General features: G+C 31.7%; 1 protein-coding gene across 2 annotated transcripts in view; it reads right to left on the reverse strand.

Moving 5' to 3' along the window:
• LOC139516552 (uncharacterized) overlaps positions 1–21,343 on the reverse strand; it is a 72,357-nt gene that overhangs the window by 29,905 nt on the left and 21,109 nt on the right. Inside the window, exons 2-4 of one of the 2 annotated variants that reach the window (XM_071306726.1) lie at positions 5,482–5,666; positions 3,995–4,066; positions 2,694–2,768 (exon numbers count right to left, since the gene is read on the reverse strand). In XM_071306726.1, the coding sequence (XP_071162827.1) occupies positions 2,694–2,768; positions 3,995–4,066; positions 5,482–5,595 (261 nt within the window). In that variant the 5' untranslated portion in view covers positions 5,596–5,666. Of the gene's footprint in view, positions 1–2,693; positions 2,769–3,994; positions 4,067–5,481; positions 6,179–21,343 lie in introns of those variants that run through there. The other variant, XM_071306725.1, reaches the window with a different exon arrangement.

Genomic DNA, 21,343 nt, shown 5'->3' on the forward strand with positions numbered 1-21,343 from the left:
TGTAAATCAATATGTATTGGCCCAAAACAGTGTGCTTTTGTCGACTATTGCAAGATTACATGGTAGTGTCATACCACAAAATGTGATTAAATAAATTGGAACAATTTAATCAAATACAAAATCACATCTGTTATTTTAAAATTGCATATGGTATACTATGTGTGTTTACGGTTGAAGTTATGGCAGAATTAGATGATTCTTTTTTATTAACTTTTGAAAATGCGGTGGCATGTCTGCCATCTTTGTCTTGTCTCCCAAAATTAGTGAACTCTTCAAAATCTTAACCTTACATTTTGAATTTGTTTGCTTATATCAGTGAGACTAATATTTTCTAAGCTGCATTTTAGTTCTTTTGTTTTAACTTTTGAAAATGCGGTGGCATGTGTGCCATCTTTATCTTGTATCCCGAAATAAGTGAACTCTTCAAAATCTTAACCTTACATTTTGAACTCTTTTGCTTATATCAGTGAGACGTAATCTTTTCTAAGCTGCATTTAAGTCAGGTCAGATTAGGTTATGAATTACGACTCTGTGGGTGCCTTTGATTTCAACAAGACTGACCACGCACATTTGTTTCCTTGGCTATTTGTACAGACCATACATCAACATCTTGTCAGATGAAAGAAAGTATCGAGCAAAACATGTTTTAGAAGTGGACAAGAAGAACACATTGTTTTTCCTTGAATTATATATTTGATCAAGCGCTCTACTTCTTTATTGTTGTCAGTAACCTTCCAAACTCTTGCTTACAAATACATACATATATCTGAGTTGAGATACCTTTTTAAAAAATGCTGAAGTTGTTGTACACATTGACAACAAAAATACTACTTATATAAGCTATATTCAGACATATCACGTTTGGTTCTCCTATATATATTCAAGTTTGCATTTACCTCTTTAAGAGCAAAGAACATTTAGTGTTCAAGCTTACTCAACTAATACGTTTTAAGAGTCTATGATTTTGGTTTTTCCCCAATGAACTTGATACAGTTAAAACTTCATTGATACAGTTAAAACTGTGTATTGATACAGTTAAAACATCATTGATACAGTTAAAACTTTATTGATACAGTTAAAACTTCATTGATACAATTAAAACTTCATTGATACAGTTAAAACTTTATTGATACAGTTAAAACTTCATTGATACAGTTAAAACTTCATTGATATCGTTAAAACTTTATTGATACAGTTAAAACTTCATTGATACGGTTAAACTTTATTGATACAGTTAAAACTTCATTGATACAGTTAAAACTTCATTGATACAGTTAAACTGTATTGATACAGTTAAAACTTCATTGATACAGTTAAAACTTCATTGATACAGTTAAAACTTCATTGATATAGTTAAACTGTATTGATACAGTTAAAACTTCATTGATACAGTTAAAACTTCATTGATACAGTTAAAACTTCATTGATATAGTTAAACTGTATTGATACAGTTAAAACTTCATTGATACAGTTAAAACTTCATTGATACAGTTAAAACTTCATTGATATAGTTAAACTGTATTGATACAGTTAAAACTTCATTGATACAGTTAAAACTTCATTGATACAGTTAAAACTTCATTGATATCGTTAAAACTTTATTGATACAGTTAAAACTTTTCTGTCCACTATCATCTCTAATTTGTATGAGCATGGCAAAAACTAATGGTTAACTACAAATTAGAATCTCAGCATTCCGTATTATATGACGCATTATTTCAATATTTAAAAAAACGACATTAAACAGTAATAATTCATTATGATTTTCAGGCTTTTCAATAAAAAATGGTCAAATCGCTGAAAGACCACTTTCCTAATTATTGCAAAACTTTCATTCTGTATTGACAATAATATCGGGATGTAAATAAAATACATCCCTCTGGGTTACCACCCTAAGTTGTACATCTAGTACATACGTCATATCGATGTTTCTGATTCGAATGAATGTCGATAAGGACAAATCAATGCTACGTTAGAAATATGACAGAAATCGCCAAGAATAGTGGACAGTGAACAACACACTGCAGCCAATGTCAACTAACAACAATTATAATTTGGACTAGGATCAAAGATTTAAAAAAAAAAGAAGAATGCAGAAATAGAATCATATTCAAAACAGTGTGGCTGTGGCAATTGATTGACGACCTAAATTATCCCATTGACTGGGACAGGTTGTGTGAATGTTTGTCTGTAACGACCACTGTTCACTATGTACTTTTTAATGACACTTAAACTGTGGGGTCACCAAAGGTTCTCAACACCTAAATAAAGTTATTCGAAAAACTAATCAGGAATAACACGATGTTTTGATTTATATCAAAAGGTTATTCCTGATTAATTTTTCGAATTATTTTATTGTTAAAGGCGTTAAGAACCTTTGATGACCCCACGGTTTAAATTCTATAATAAGTAAGTAGTGAGCAGTGGTCGTTACAGACATACGTTCACCTATAATCTTTCCCAGTCAATGGGATAATTTAGGTCGTCAATCAATGGCCACAGCCACACTGTTTTGAATATGATTCTAATACTGGTGGACATGTCCTTTTCATTAGCGCATACGGTATTTAAGACGACGAGACTAAAACACACAGTTTAGGAAGACACAAGCTAAATTACTGAATTGGTCCAAAGAAGAAACACATAACACTAGTTCCACTTATATTCATACGCTAGAAAGATAAAATACTTACACAAACGTCGGGATTACTACATACAGTTGATGTTAACTGATAACTGGCATACAGGTAGGAACACATCTGCCAACACTGAAAAAATAAGGTCAAATACAGAGCAAAACTTCCTTTCGAACTCTTTTTTCATGGTTATCTCAATAAGAATTAAGAATTAAAGAGAAGTCTTTCTAAAATAATTAAGCAACTTGTAACCCGGATTGCTTCGGAACTATTTGATATATGTTAAATTTTAAGTTTTTATATAAACACTATATCTTGTATGGTTTTGATGTTTTATTTCTTGTAAAAGTGGTATAACCTGGTATATTCTGGGTTAAAACGACATCAATACTAATAGCATTTTTTTTTAATTAAAGGTTCTTTATGCCCTGTTTAAAATCCACAATTCTAGAACACAAATATTATGACGAGAGGTAACAATTCTACCCCCGCGCAATTTGAACATAATCATCATTGTTATGCTAACAAATTGTAAGCTTTTGTAAATGAAGAACAGTTTGTTGTCGTTTTTTCTTCTCCCAAAAGTTACTGCGAGTTGGATTAATACAAACGACGAATACGCTGACCTGTGCAGAGCAACATTATGAACCGTGCCATATGTGTGAACATTTAGTTTACGCTTTAAGTGGTATATTGTTATGATTTGCTGTTACTACAATTATCGCATGGCAAACTTAATGAAGACGGGTCAGTAGTATCCAACTAGGAAATACCCTACTGTTTGTTTACATCTCGCAGCATGTTTGTGGCAGGCTTAATTAATAGCCTTATCAATATAAAGTTATTGTTGGAACTGTTACTTCTCAATGCCATGATAATCAGGGGCAACATGAGGCCAAATAAATATAAAGCAATAATCTTGTCTGGATAATGAACTATGTCATATCATAATATACTACTAGTATTTGCATGTCTAATCTAGTAAAACTGATATGGCCCGGTTTATGGACAAGTACTGCATCTGTTTATATTCCTCATTCAGGGTTGATCCAAAAATCTAGATAAATTCTTCTTTAGGTTTTCATATTTGCTTCCGAATGCTCCAATTTATTTATTTTGGGCATATGAATATTGACACCAAGAAATATTTAGCTTTAATGTCATTTTTAGAAATATTTTGGAGGATTTTTTTAAGAATTGCAATTTCAGTAAATATTGTGCACTAAATTCATAACTAAAGCCGGTAGCAACTTGTAGTAGCCACATCAAGACATCAACCGATTTTTATGATATGTATCTGGTAACAAAAAATGACTGTTTCTCGATATAAACCTCAAAACGAAAATAATAATACATACCCCGTCACAACTGAATTTTTTAAAGCAATTTCCATCGTTGATTTTCGTACTGATATCTCTATGTTTTATTGTCTAAAAAATAAAATGTTATGTGCAGAAGATTATCTAAAACATATTGCAAGAGGTCGTACAAGACATAGCTTTCAATGGCAAAATTCTATACAGAAACTCTTTTTTACTGCGGATTAATTTAATTTTAGGTACAGAATTTCGTTCATTGAGGGAAAAATGGAAGTTTTTATGGTACTTAATTTTATAAGAATGCTGCATATACATGCAAATAGAAAATTTGTAATTGATTTTACATTGAAATTCGGGGTTATCCTGTATCAACGAAATCCACGAAAATTAACAAAATAAAAATGAATTTAAGAACAATTTATATTATCAATGCCATACAAAGTTTTTAAAATTCATTGTGCTAACTCAAATGAAAACCAAAAACAAGTGTAAGATCCAAGAGCAAGATTCGATTGTTCTGTCTCTGAATAAACTCATCATAGATACCAGGACTAAATTTTGTATATACGCCAGACACGCGTTTCGTCTACAAAAGACTCATCAGTGACGCTCGAATCCAAAAAAGTTAAAAAGGCCAAATAAAGTATGAAGTTGAAGAGCATTGAAAGGTACTTTATAAATCCAAGAGAACTATTTATTTTGTACAGATATGTTTTTCAAATATTTTTATACTTTTTTCACATATCAATATTAGCTGTAATATTAGTTTCGGTTTATTAAGTCTTTCATTTGGAACAGATTCCTATTTAAATTACAAAACAGTCTCAAAACTGGTTTATTCGTAAAGAAAATATGTTTTCGATGTAAAAAACTCATTTCATGCGTCTAGTATCCAACTGTTATGCCTATTTTCAATGATGTAAACTATATATATTTACACAAAATTAACGCTTTAGTTTGGCTAAGATTTAGTGTGAAATTTCGCTGCACAACATTTCTGTCAAATAAATTATATTTTTGTTCTCTTTTTATTTCATTGGCTTCTCCAAAAATGCGTTTACCATGTTGTATACTAGCCTGTGTTTTTTTCTTTTCTTTAAATGTAAATGATGAAAACACCATAGTGCATTGTATTACCTAAATTTAACGTAATAAGTGTGAACTTAGAAACATTTTTCATACGGACAATCTTATTTTCTTAATACTTGTTCTATGCTCTTTTTATTCTTAAAATGAAATTGAAAAATAACCACCATATTGCATTGTATTACCTCAGTCTTTTAAAACAATTTTACGTAATACATGTGAACTTAGGAACATTTTCCATACGCCAAAATCTTATTTTCTTAATACTTGTTCTACAAGCCATGCAATGCTTTGAGATATTTTTTCATTAAACGGTATTCATATACAAACAGGTGTTGGTAACACTCAAACACAATCAAATAAATTATTCTGAGGTGCGAAAAAGTAATTGCGTTAAACAGATGCAGCAAATAGAGAATACAAAAATAAACTGTATTTACCTGTTTTAAGCATTGCACACGACATCGAGCTATTTGGACAGTTGTATGATAAACGTTACCGTGTACTATTCCACAAATAAACACAAACACAAACAAATAAAATAATTTCCACATGTTGCAGCTTTTTGTTTTTAAGACATTCCTTTAAAGTTAGAATACCATGACACTGTATCGATCCTTGAACACTGAAATGAAGAATAAACGTCAGACATAGTTTTTAGTTCAATAATTAATTAAATTAATGTGGCGTTGCAGGTTACGTAAATTTACCTATCACACCTGAATAATGTTCAGTGGAAATGAACATGGTTATAAACTGTAAAGTATTACTGTTATACGCACAATTCCCTAATTGCTGAATCTACACGATATACGATCATATCATTTCTAGTCGAAACAATTCTTTAACAATTAATTAAACTGGAGTCAACTAATATTAATCCTTCTATGAATTAGTATCATCCCAAACAGATTAACAAAAACATCACACAAAAATAATCATTAATCCATATATCTCTTAGAATTATAATTGATAAGTCTGTGTTTTCATTTCAGAGAAATACACGTGGATAATAATTATACCCTGAAAATTAACGTTGTTTTGTGAGATAGATGTTTGTTTCTGAGTCATATATACGAACGATGAAATGTAACCCTATGTTATCGCGACCGATGATGTTCTATGGTTGATGAGAGTATGGATTTGAGGCGCATGTCAGCTCTGACGTTTTGACGTTAATTGCTATTTGCATTTTCTCGTGTTGGTATTAATTTCATAATGATTGCGTCTTTTAATTAAGAAAGAGTTTTTTAACTGATTATGTTTTTTCCAGATATAGTTTATCTAAATTAAAGACAGTTAATATTTTACAGCAGTGAAAGTCTAAAGAGCACGTATTACATGCTCTATAGAAAGCTGGTTTTGATATATATAATAAAGATAAATTATTCAAATAAATCAACAAAACTAATATCTTCATTCTCTTTCATAAAGTTCTCTTTTATAAAGTATAGGGTTTTCCCTGCAAAGAGCATAGACAATGTGATTTTATAATGAATATCAGTAAATAATAAATATGCAATCATATCACATCTCCTTAATTTTCAAATTATATAAAATTTTAAATTTACTACTAGCACCAAGTGCATAAAATTCACGAAATGTTTTGTTATTTTCCCAATGGAATGACGATATTTGACCCAGTATCAACTTTTTTCAAACATGTGTCGGAATGCAAATTAAGATTTTAATCGGAAACTTCGTTAAAATTCAATATTTATCATTTGAACCTAATGTATATAGGTATTTCATAATGATTCTTTTTTCAAATATAAAATCGGAATTATTTTTTTGAATAGCTTCCTAAGGGAACGATCATTCGATATTCGGAAAAGGGGAGAAAAGGGGGGGGGGGGTGTCTACATTATTTATTTTTCTGCGTGTGAATGAAGTTTTTTCTGCCTCATAAGATTATTATTTTCTGTTTTTACCAGGCAAGGATATTCATTTTGAGAATCCCCCCCCCCCCCCCAAACCACCACCACAAAAGAAAGACAAAATTTGGTAAGTCAATTGGTCGTCCAGGTATATACTACTGTTTGCATTCTAATAATATATCGTTATATCGAACTATTACAGAAAAAAAAGGTAAAAATGAACGTATCTAAAATAACAAATAGATGATAGTATTGCATGCTATACTGAGTAGTTGTCCTTTCTTAAACTTTTAAATTTTAAAACTGATTTTTTTCTTCTGGCATTGCTACCTTTAGCTAATGAACGTTGAAATTTGATCTCTCAAGTTCGAAAAATAAGACTATAGTACTTGACAGTTTAGTTTAACCTGCATACGTTATTTAAGAGACTTAATTTGTAAAAAGATACGTTTTCCTGATTTTGAGATTTTCGTAAATTAATATTTACCTCAGCATAAGTACTTTAGATATTTAATCTAATTTAAATTTTGAATTTCAAGTTTAAACTGAGAGTATTGAATTTCAAAGCCGAATCTGAAATTATCCCTGTGGACTTTCAACGATGGCATTTCAAAAGGAAGAAAGAAGACCAGGAATAAGAAATATTCATAGGAAAAGTAACAGGCATTGTTTTTTTTCCAGCCTTTTCACTTAAATGTAAAAAGAATTAACTATTTCTAATCAATAAAATTGAGAATGGAAAGGTGGGAACATGTCAAAGAGACAACAAACCGACCAAAGAGCAGACAACAAAACAATTGCCTGTTAATTTCACTGCATTTCAATCTGACAAGAAACTTACAAAAAATAGACGTACTTGATTTTGATACCGGTTAAATCTCGTTGCCTTTATACTTAATTATTTCTACATTATGCACTATAAATCATTTGTTTTCGTATTTATAACTGATAATGTAGAATAATTTTTAAAATCTCAGCTTTAACAAATTGTTTTATTTGTAACAGGTTATTTCAGACCAAAGAAAAAGATGGAAGTACTTATGTAAGAATTCTTAATATTTGCCAGTGTATATCATAAAATATTAGTTAATTATTACAAACGATCAAACATTGATACATTAAAGAAGATCGTATTTGTTAGCAATTTAGAAAATTGACTTGGTGGCTTTGATTTGACGCGCTTTTTGATGAAAACGACGAAATGTTAATTCAGGGTATAAAATGGCATCAGAACACATTATCGCGAAAGAGAAATATACTGATTACTTTGTTCGCGTACTTTATTTACTCGATTTTGAATATGCATAGGATATGATTATCATTCCGGAGCACCTGCATGGTTCTGTTTCCGGTTTTAATGTAGGTTCTCATTTCGCAAATCTTGTTCTTTGTTGATTTTGCGATAACCTTACAAGGCGTTTCTTCTCCGTCCGTGATTCAGTCTTGCATCATTTAATTAGTCCCTTTCATGTGTTGTCCTCACCGGGAACTTTATGACAGTTATTCCAGACCGAATCACGTGCTGTGATCACGGAAATCATACCATATATATGGTTTTTTAAATGCTATATTTGGATATTTCTATTTTCTAATATGTTTTTTCGTGTCCTACTTAATGGAGAACTATTTTTGTCATGACTCTGCGTGAATTTAATTTAATACCGATGTTCTGTAAAATGGTGTTATCTTACAGTGTATTATTTCAAAAGTGGGCTGTCTATATATGTAATAATATGATGTTTAGCTCTTCACACCTTCAATATCTACGGTATTATACGGTATGCTATGCTTATTTTCTTGTAATACTCTATATGCGTTGATTTAAAATTAAACTTTCCACGATTTGAGAAATATAAAAATAATAAAAGAGGTGTCGTCCTCGGGCAATATCTGTAATTCATACAAACAACTTAGTTTTTGGCAGCGTTGGTGCTGCCCAATCTTAAGTTTTCTGTGAAGTTTAATATTTTGAGTACTTTTAACTTTTTTCATCTTCCGTCGTCGACCCCCCTCCTCCCCCCCCCCCAAAAAAAAGAAGCGAAAATGGCCATGCATTGCGTTCTCTTCTTCTTATACCTATAGTTTGTGATTGCTTGTCTGCCAGTATAGCTTTTTTGTATATAACCAATATTGCCATCATTGCTTCTGTTTCAAAAGATAATTTGAGTTTTAAAACGTTTCAAGACTAGCAAAACACTGTGCGTGGCTAATGTTAGTTTTGAATGACCTCTTGTGTATCAAGAAAAGGCCAAAACAATGTTCAATGATTGAATGTTTTAGTTTTGCCGTCTTCTCGGTTGTTTCAAACGCATACAGTTCCTGTTTATTAAGAAAGAGTTGAAAACAATGTTTAATAGATATAGGAAGATGAGGTATATATGAGTGCCAATGAGACAACTCTCTATCCAAGAAACAATTAACAAAAGTAAACCATGATAGGCCAAGGTACGGCCTTCAACACGGAGCCTTGGCTAACACCAAACAGCAAGCTATAAAGAGCTCCGAATTTAGTGTAAAACCTTTCAAACGGTAAAACCAACGATCTATAGTCTATATATAAACGAGAAACGAGAAACACGTATGAACTCTACATACACAGACAGCTACTGTACATCAGATTCCTTACTTAGGACAGGTTTAAACATTTGATGTTTTAGTTTTGCCTTCAACTCTGTTATTCAAACGCAACCAGTGGCAGCGTATACGGAGAGAACCAGTATAGGTATATAGATATATAAGATTTATATGACTGATGGAAATCTAGCATACTCAGACGAAGAACCAACGACAAGAATACAAAAAGACCGAGAAATGTATTGTAATAATTAATTATAAATAAATTTGGTGTTTTTACTGTCTTCTGATTGGTTAAAATTATTAGTTTTATTTTCAATGTTGTCAATTTTGATGGCGACACGCCCACTCTGACGTTGTGTATTCATACGCCAACATGTGTGTACGTTGTTATTGTTAATATAAATAATATAAAAAGTTCTTTGAGCCTTATTTTTGATAGAAAATTGTTTATAATGAATGGCAATAATTCATTTTGATTTTATTGAACCATAAAACTAATTTTTGACTCTTCACATTTTACATAATCCGCGAAGCGGATTATTAAATGTGAAGAGTCAAAAATTAGTTTTATGGTTCAATAAAATCAAAATGAATAAAAGCCATTCATTAAATAAAACTAAATACAATATGATATACAAAACTGAATAAGAAGTTCAAAACGTAACAAGTCATATACATAAATACTCAAATAATTATCATTCAAACTCGCTCGCTTCCTTTCCTCTTCTCCAAGATTTTATCCGTTTATTACATCTAGAAAGTCATTGCGCAAATAATTATCTAAACATAGTAATCGTTTTAAAAGTGAATATTTTATACCATCAGCAAATATTGGGCTGATGTAAATTAAGAAAAAGTAAAAAAAAGTATAACTGGGTTTCATATATCCGGTGCAAAATACCAAATTCTAAAATCTCTTAAATATTTCATATTTAAGTTTTTTCTTAAAAAAAATGAACTGAAAAGTGACAATTTCATTTCCTTACATTACCAAATACTAATATCCTGGCAAACCAATTATATATATATATATATATATAAATACCGCGTGAAGACGTCTTTTCCTTTTCTTTGTCCTATTTGGCCCCTGTTCTACTTTTAAATAATTGAAATATTTTAACTTTTATTGTTGATTATTTATTGCATATAATTTGTTAAAAGTCCATTATCTTAACATACTACATATGGACATAATTTACAATAGAAAATAAACACATCAACAACGACTATAAATTTATTGGAGGAGATATCCCTATAGCCGAGCAACTCAAAAGTTAATGGCTGTACCTCTATATCAATCATAATGAACATGGAAAGTTAAATGAATACATATCTATAAACAATGTGTATGAAATACCAGAAAATCCTAGCTACAGATTATTACTTTATTGTTAAAAAACACAAATACATGCATTTCAAGTTAAAGTGGTTTACAAAAATTCCATACGAAAACTAAACTTGGTTCTCAAAAAGCAATAAATGCGCATAATGACATCGGTTTGACAAGTGGCATATTATTGAAATAAAGAACATTTATTTTGTTTTTACAATTTATTTAGACTCTTTTTTCACCTTGTAATGGGTGCGGAGTAAACCTATATACTGACCTGTTACATTTTCCATATAGCAGTAAGCTTGTACCACTTAAAACTGATATACATTTAGAAAAAAACACAACTCTATATAGACACGCAAGCACGTGTTATTGTATACACAGAACACATACTGATTTAGTTCTTTAAGTTAGACGTGTGTCGTTTGTCTACTCTAAATCAGAACTATGATTAGGGACAGACAATTGTATTTGTATCCCCCCTTTTTTTCTTCGAAATCCTGGTTTTCATCTTTAAATTTCATTTTCTTCTGTGTATATCATATCAACGAACAGCAATGACTACGAAGTAAGACAACACACGTTACCGCCCCGGCCAGATGGACGCTTTCAGGGAACACAAAATTTTGGCTCAAGTAAAAATTTTCAGGTAAAAAAATATAGTGTATTTTTTTTTTTTATACTGATGTAACCTTTTTTTTTTTTTATCATTTACATAAGACAGATATAATTGCAGTCAGTGCTTTTATGCTATTTGTTGCCTTCAGAGTAATATTATGTGTAATCCCTAAAATTACCATAAGAGAAATATCGGAATTTGTATTGTGGTTTCGTTATGATATCATGTCATGATGTCTAATATTTTTATTTCTTGACGTTCACTTTCCGTGGCGACTGTTCTTAGTGTATATGGCAAATCCCCTTAAACGACTATAGTGCAAATAGTGACCAAAACTTAATCTTTTTAGAAAAGAAACAAATATACAAGTTGTCCAGAAAAAGTCTGACTCCTGGCTCAGGAAGAGGTAAATTAATTTGGAAGAATTAGTTTAACCAGAGTTCCGTTTACAAAGATGATCGTCCCACATATTTTTCAATTTCAAACCTGATTAGGTCAGTGCCTTCAAAAACATAGAATAATAAGATAAATGTTGACTAAAATATCCTTCAGGCTTGAAGAACTCATTGATTTTTTCAATATTTCTTATATAATTAGAAGATCTTTTTTTCTTTGACTTAGTATTAAAACATATTGCGAAAAAAATAACCTCTGGGGAGTATACATGTGCTGCTTTCAAATATTAAATTTTTCATCTAATTTCGATTGGACTGATATAATTATCAATACAGCAACGCAACAACAGCACTTTTCCCTTCACCCCAATACTATTGAAAAAGTGGCCCCTTATGTTCGTTATCTAGAGGCCACCAAGCTACTTCCGGTAAAAGCAAAAAATGAACAAGTTCAACCATGAAGATTTTAACGATATAAAATTAACTGACGTCAGAACAGGTACATAAAACATTGAGGATTATTGAGAGTATTGTTTGCACATTGAGTACACCCATTTTTCCGCAATCTAACTAAAATATAGTTCTCTGATTTCGATATTATGTATACTTATGGTACGAGCTTTTATCATATACTTAGCATTAATATGATAGCTTTTGCATATGTGTAATGGGCGGAAGTGCACAAGCCATATCTTCCCACCCGGGCTGATAACCCATATCAAATGTCTCTCGTGTAAAAAACTCATATCAGTGCCTCTCGTGCAAGTTACTTCCGGTGTTTCCGGTATCGGTTGTTTACTCTTCCATTGTGACGTCAGATGTTTTTTTATGACGACGTCAAAATTTACGGGAGCTTTTGTGGGGATAGTTTTTAAATACTTGCTAACAAATGCCATTGACAATTATGAATCATTTTATAGTACAACAAACATGGAGTAGTAATGATCGTAAAACTCTTCCAAATTTTCAATGTTTCAAAATGCCTCTATAGGAAATGTTACCATAAATATATAAGGAGTTAATGATGCTGTTGTTGGACAACTATAGTATATTTGATTCATAATTTTAATTTTCTTTATAAAATGTTTGACTGTTTTCGTTATTGCATTAGTTTATTTGCCTTACATAAAACTATTGTCGGAAGTATATGATAAAGCGATTAATACATGGCCTTTTCCATATCAGCCTGGGTATCATCCCTCGACCCATATCAGCACCTCGACTCCGTCTCGGGCTGATATGGGGGTCTCGGGATGATACCCAGGCTGATATGGAAAAGGCCATGTATTAATCTCTATATATATGTATGTGCACGCACGTTTATATAGGTGAATTTTAATCAGATTGCCGTTTTTCCGACCATCAAGATTAAAAGATTGTAAAATTATTTCCGTTCGTTTTTATAAATAGGTATATATTGTTATTTCATTTCTCATTTTAATGAAAATTTGTAGTGTGTCTTTATCAATAATTTGCACTACATCGAAACACCTGAATTATCGAACGTTTTAGCGGGTTTTGTAGCACAAAATCAATAGCTAATGGTACGGCGCTTATGTTTTTGTCAAAGAGGTGTACAGTTCTAAACATTTCATAACATGATCCAATAGTTCTATTTCATAAAGTTCTTATTCTACCAGCCAATATGAACTTAGTATTCATTTTTGAGATATATTTCCCAGTTCAAAAGTAATGAGTTTCCCCTCATTTAATGCAGGTGTGTGATGGTGTTACTGTCTTGTTTAACATCTCAAAAACGAGTTTTGCTTCATTAAATAGTCTTGTGTGATTTACCTTTAAACAATAATAGCAGAATAGATCAGAATAGACACATGCAATATTTTCAGATAACATGCACAATTATCACAATGAACATTTTGCTTTGTAAACTGTAGAATTAAGACATGGATATTTCCTATAATGACATCCGTATTTTCTAAAAATAGATATAAATCAAAGTGAAATTTCAAAATTAACATAGGAAATATGTCTCTGTGTCTGTACATATGCAACTTTAAACTATTTAAAGGTTTTAATGATTGTTGAATTTTTATGTAGCTTTATATAGAATTATATTTGTAAATTTAGTAACACAAGAAATCTTTATCAACATGCGGAAGCATAGAAAAACATGTTCTTTTATTACGAATATTACGTATATGAATAAAGGAAAAGGTTTGGTGTACGTCATTGAACATACCAACTGGCTCACAAATTAAGAATAAAAAACCCACTAATACAGGATTGTTTGAATAGAAAGAGTTATTATTGTCCAGTCTTTAATTTTAGTTCAGATTTTCTATTTATTTTATTATTTTGGCAATAATTATCTATTCTGTAATCCCCATTCAGACAACATACAATATATATATACAGGTCAACCTATTCTTGTCAAAAATATTTAATCTTTTTCTTATTTCAAACCATGCATTGTGTCCTTCCAAGTCCTCTTACAACTTTATGCACATATCTTGATTTAATTTTATAGATGGCTATGAAATTTTCAGTACAAAACAATGAATAATCATGCATATATATTAGTAAATTCTGCACTGTTACATTAGTTTGACCAATGAATCATTCCGGACATGGCTATACTGACATGGCTATATATCAACATGAGTGTTGTGATCTTTATGCACATAACAACATTTTTATTCAAGAGAACTGGAATTCATCAACATATCGTAGTAGATCTCAGCTTGATACTCCATGTTTTCACCTCAAGAAATGTTCGGGTGTGGTAAAAAACAATAAACATTTGCAGATACTTATATTTATATATCAGCTAATTTTCCAAGATAAGAAACAACGCATTGCTAATCAGGAAGTATTGAAAGTCTATATCACGTGTCAAATATTCTTTATTCCGATAAATATGATTGTGTTTTTTTGTTGATAAATGAAATTTCATTTTTTATTCACCCATCATTTTTTTAATAAATATTAAAGATTTAACCAAGGAGGTTATATATAAGAAGCTTCTCTTATTACCTCCTTGATATAACTAAGTAAAAAACACCAGAGTGGTTTGGTACCTGTAAAATGATACGCAGAACGATATAGTCCGTTAACATTTATCTTAAATATAAAAAAGAAGATGTGGTATTATTGACAAAGAGACCATATGTCACTGTATACGGCCTTCAACAATTATCTATTTCGTATAGATGCTTTTCACTTTATGAATGCTAAGTTCACTATATATGTAATAAAAACCACACTTAATTAATATGGGGGACTAAAACGCTTCTCTGAATATAACTTCATCCCGGAATACTTATAGTTACCAAAAAATGTATACACATATAGTAGTACTCAGTGTGTGTTATTAGAAACGTTAAAAATACCGCAAGCAGAAAACACAACTTTATTGAAGGCCGGTAGGACAAAGAATGTTCCACTCACTCTCATTACTAAATATAGTCCAATGGTAAAAAACCTTAGTAAAGTTATAAGAGAACATTGGAGCAATCTGCAATAAGACAAACAATGTATTCATAAATTGTATTCCGTGAGTATATTAGATTACGGGAGTAAATTTATCAATAAACTACATTGACACGCAAACATCATTATATTAACTTGTTTTGCAACATCATCTATGTTTTATCATGTAAGTATACTTCCATGATCTTTTATAAGTCTAAACTAACGCGTGCACGCCAACAAGATAACCTTTGATTCCAAGTTCTAAGGGGAAGTAACGCGAGTCTGTTCGCAATATCTTAGTGAAAAGACGTCATTGAAAGGGATGTGAATAAAAACGTGAGAAGAAAGCTTTGTTAATGATACAAGGGGCCGGTTGGTGAATAAAAGTCAAATATTCGCTTTTTTTAGATTTCATGTCTCACTTTAAAAGAAATAAAGCAGATATGGTATGCTTACCAATGTCAAATCCATCCAAATTCTATACAAAAGAAATAGGTATTTTAAATATATAATATTAGGTCAATGTCAGAAAAATATATATTTTTTTTGTAGGAGGCTGACAAAATTGGGAATGGCAAAGCTCTACCGAGCCCTTCCCCAGTTTTGTGCTGAATACAAAAAAGTTTATATTTTTCTTATACAGACCTAATATAGTTTTAACACGGCAACTTACATTAATTGATTGATAATTATTCAAATTGTAAATTTGATTTCAAAATTATCATCATCCCTTAATGAACCTTTGATTGTAGAAAAAGTGGATGAGTCTTAGAAACGGGGAAATGCGAGGCTCTGCCCGTTTCGGGCCGAATCCTTATATCGTTGATATGTCAAGTCAATGCACTATTATTGTCTTTACACTGCAATCTAAAAAAACATTTTCAATTGTTGTATAATGTGTTAATGTTATTTATTGGATTTTAGTATTGGGGAATATCACCTTCAAAAAGGTCTCAAATCTTGCAGTCCGCGAGAAATATATACAACACAATGAAATGTACAGTACCTGTTGAAACCCTGAATCGATGGTGAACGAATTGGTTTGAGTATCATATGGACTAAAATAGCAACAATAAACATAATGTACATAATGATTTATAGGTTGCAAACAAAATACATTAACAAGTGTTATGTGTTTTTCAAAAAATTGTTAAAGAAACAAGTTTGAGTCGTTCAACGCATGCATCGTTGTATATACATTGGAAACAAGAACAGGTTGAAGGGGTCTCATGAATGATTAAATATAATTTCGGCAACTTCTATTTAAATATATTCACGAGGAAAAGTGATTTCGGTTCAGTGACTGTATATGAAATAGAAATACACAGTCAACGCATTTTTATGGAACGCCATGACTGTCTTCTGATGTTGATTGTTTAATATGTTTGGTGCTTTATGCATTATGTTCAGTAGTATGTATATTATGTTCAGTAGATATCCTATTATGTTCAGTAGTTATTACATTATGTTCAGTAGTTATTACATTATGTTTAGTAGTTTTTACATTATCTTCGGTGCTTTAGTTAATATGTTCAGTAGTTTCATTATTATATGCAGTGGTATTTTAATTATGTTCGGTACTTCTGACGTTATATTCAGTACATTTTTCATTATGTTCAGTACTTTCGACATTATGTTCAGTAGATTCAATATTATTTGCAGTACATCATGTAATACCTTCAGCAGTCCCGCTTTCTTTATATTCAGTAGATTATTCATTATGTTCAGTAAAAGCATCTGTATTATATTCGGTTCGTTCAACTTTATGTTCAGTGGTTGTATCATTGTGATGATGTAGTAAATGTGGTTGTATCATTATGATGATGTAGTAAAAGTCGGGAAGTCAATAACGGAAATTGTCGGAAAAAAACGAACGCGGATATTTTTGACGGACGTTTAATTCATGAACACCTTTACATGATTAAATGAAAATGAAAGAAATGGAAGCAGTTTTAAATCAGTGTGGTTTACGTTTCCAAGTTGGCATTTTTCACCAGGAAAAATAACTCCTGACTTTAATTGTAAGTTGTCGCTACAAGATTTCGCATATTTAGGTACATGTATGAACGACAGGAGAAAAATAATAGAATTAAGAATAGCTTGTGTTCATTTCAGCAGCAATATTTTGACTAAGATAGCTCGAACAAATCCCTAACGGATAACTTTTTTCAATCCGTTCATGTCCGCTAGACGTCCGTTCTTATCTGTTAGACGTCCGTCCATATCCGTTGCATGTCAGTTTAGCGTACGTTTAATCCGTCGACGTCCGTTCTGTCTGGTGGAAAATTTTTTAGCATGTTCAAAACTTTGAACTGACGTCCATTGGATGAAATGTCCGTTGAACGTCCGGTAGGCGTCTGTTTTGTACAGTACTCGTCCGTTTCACTTCCGTTTTGTATTCGTAACGTGTCCGTTATACATCCGTTTGAGGTCTGGCAGATAAATTCACCAACGGACTTCTAACGGACGTCTAACGGATAAAACGGATGTTGAACGAATGTGAAACGGACTTCTACCGGACGTATAACGGAATAAACGGATGATGAAACGATCTTAAACGGATAAATGCCAATTGAACATTTCGCGTCTGAAATGCCAATTAGCCTTTCATAAGATTCATGAATTCTTATTATTCATAATCGATCTTAGAGTAAGGGCACGTCTTCACAATCAAGCAGCTCAGTTTTATTCAGTCCAGACACTGCCCTTTGGCGGCATTTGCTTGTGGTTTAACGGATAAAATTGATGTTCAACGAATGTGAAACGGACTTCTACCAGACGTATAACGGATAAAATGGATGATGAACGGATCTGAAACGGATAAATGTTAATTGATAATTTCGTGTCAGGATTGTCAATTATGGGTACGTCAGATTTCTTGAGGTTCATGAATTCTTATTATTCATAATCGATCTTAGAGTAAGGGCACGTCTTCACTAGCAAGATTCTCTTATTCAGGCAAGACACTGACCTTAAGTGGTATTTTGAAGAACAAACCAAAACCAAATACACAGAAACATTTTGATTATTTACAAGATTTACATGTATTTTTATTGTCGCCTTTAATTTTTTCGGATTACTGTGTGAGAAGGGGATATTTTTTCTTAATTGGCTTAAATTAAGAGGGGAATACAAAAGATTTTAAGTTTTCATGGGTAAGAAAAAATTAATGAGTAGCCGCAAAGCACCCATCACCTTTAACCGGTAAAAAAAATAGAGGTCTCTTGCGTAATTGTCTCTTTTTATTTTGTTATTCATTGGAACGCTTTATATCAAAGGAGAAAAGGGGAGGGTAAACACACAATTGATCATGCCAAGAAATTACCTCCGTTGAAATTCTGCAAACATCACATAGAGCAAATTACATGGAAGATTAATATTGACCATTCGGTATATAGCTGTGATCTAAATGACACGTACATGGAGGTCCTAAATTAATTTCTTGAATGAAATCAAATCTTTAAATACTAATGGGTGCCGTAGGAGGTCGACCAGAATTTTTTGCTCGGATTTCTTGGCATGTAACAGATAGAAAACTCAGGATTAGAATTCATAGAACAAAAAAGTGGCAGTGGCAAATATTTCATGTATATTTTGAAAACAGAGATTTACCCCGGCACCCTTTTCCATAAATTTTCTTTTTCTTATTTGTGCCTTCGGACTTGGGCTATTTCTTTCTTTGCGGGCGTATACTCCAAGCAAACAACATGCTTGTGTATAACGGCACTTTAGATTTTCGTATTAAATAAAGAAAGTTGCCGGTCCGGTGCATGAACAGATTGGTTAGAAAGCAAGGTTTTAATTTTAATTAGATTGGAAAGCTTAATTCGAGGGTTGAAAATAGAGAGCACAAAAAGGGGGGGGGGGGGTAGTCCACAGGGAATATTTTTAAAACGGTTAAATCGATTTCAAGCAGGGATTCCAGTGCTTCTTTGGGAATGAAAAAACTTGTTATTAATTACTCAGTCAAAATATTGCTGCGGAAATGAACACAAGCTATTCTTAATTCCATTATTTTTCTCCTGTCATTCATACCTAAATATGCGAAATCTTGTAGCGACAACTTACAAATTGAGTCAGGAGTTATTTTTTCTTGTGAAAAATGCCAACTTGGGAACGTAAACCACACCGATTTAAAACTGCTTCCATTTCTTCCATTTTAATTCAATCACGTAAAGGTGTTCATGAATAAAACGTCCGTCAAAAATATCCGCCTTCGTTTTTTTCCGACAATTTCCGTTATTGACTTCCCGACTTTTACTACATCATCATAATGATAAAACCACTGAACATAAAGTTGAACGAACCGAATATAATACCAATGCTTTTACTGAACATAATGAATAATCTACTGAATATAAAGAAAGCGGGACTACTGAAGGTATTACATAATGTACTGCAAATAATATTGAATCTACTGAACATAATGTCGAAAGTACTGAACATAATGAAAAATGTACTGAATATAACGTCAGAAGTACCGAACATAATTAAAAAACCACTGCATATAATAATGAAACTACTAAACATAATGTAATAACTACTGAACATAATATGTAATAACTACTGAACATAATAGGATATCTACTGAACATAATATACATACTACTGAACATAATGCATAAAACACAGAACATATTAAACAATTAACATCAGAAGACAGTCATGGCGTTCCATGCCAAAATCGGATTTAGAAATTTGGATACGAGAAGGCCCTCTTCGGTCACGCTTCAGTGATTCCCTATTTGATCAACCAAATTTTTCCCAGCAAAAGGGGGGCAGGCCCCCTGCCCCCTAAATTCGCCTCTAGATATAAATGTGTGGAATAAACTAAATAAGTCGTATATGTACTTTGCGTTGTGTTTACTTTGCGTATAATATTTACAATGGCGAAGCCCATACAAGGTGTAAGAAACGTCACAAACATGTGAACGTAAATACTGGAAACGTAACGTTATAACTTCGAACTATTCTCAACAATAATAGAACGAGTGCAGTATAAATTTAGGAAATAAACACAACTAGATGAAGTATAAAGAATATTATAGTTTAATCCAAAAAAAAGCTTATTAACACCAACGTAAGATACTTATATATACAGAAAGGCTTATTCCGTTTTTTTGTTGTTGTTGAACATTGCATAATTATAATTCACAACTAGTATCTCAATTGTTTGTAAAACAATTGAAAGGTCTTTCCTGAAAAAGTGATGTTTTCGTAGTGTACTTTGTATGACTTTTCGTTTGATATACGACAAGCATACCTTCTGAAACTTTCGCTTTTTACACTTAATGACCTCATCCTCCTACATTTTCGAGATCAGAAATATGATATGTGTAACATAGAGAAGATGAGCTTTCATTTGATATGCGACAATGCCATGTTCTAAAAAGTTTGATTTTTGCATTTAATAACCCCATCCAACTCGTTTTTGGAGGTCATGAATTTGACATTTCAAATGTACTCATCATGACCTTTCATTTGATATACAACAACCTTATCTTAAAATAAAATTTATGTTTTGCACTCAATGACCCCACCCAACCCATTTTTTGGGGACGTCAATTTGATATTTGAAATATACGCTTTATGGACTTTCATTTGATATGCGACAACCTTACCATCTGAAAAATTTGAATTTTTACACTAAATGACCCCACCCGTCCCCCTGGGATGAAAAGGGGGTTTAAAATTTTCATTTTTAAGTAGAGTTTATTAAGACCTTCAATTTGATATATCAGATGACCCCATTTGACAAAGTGCCAAAAATGATGCAATATCAACGATATAAATAGAAGTTATGAAACTTACAAAGTCAATGCAAAACATAAAAATTTCAAATTGATTTTTTGGTGTTTTTTTCCATGGAATGTTTTTGGTATTTGGTCAAACATATACCTATGTTAACTTCTTCAATTTCTTAAACATTTTAAGTGGTAAGATGTTGTTGATTCAGAAATACATGCCTCCACTCGCAAAATTTCAAACTGCATTATCTCTAAAACGACAATAGATATCTCAAATCTGTTAAATGATAAATGATCTACAGTTGAAGGACAACATTATAGA

The sequence above is a fragment of the Mytilus edulis genome, chromosome 3, assembly GCF_963676685.1.
Source record: "Mytilus edulis chromosome 3, xbMytEdul2.2, whole genome shotgun sequence".
Taxonomy (NCBI): domain Eukaryota; kingdom Metazoa; phylum Mollusca; class Bivalvia; order Mytilida; family Mytilidae; genus Mytilus; species Mytilus edulis.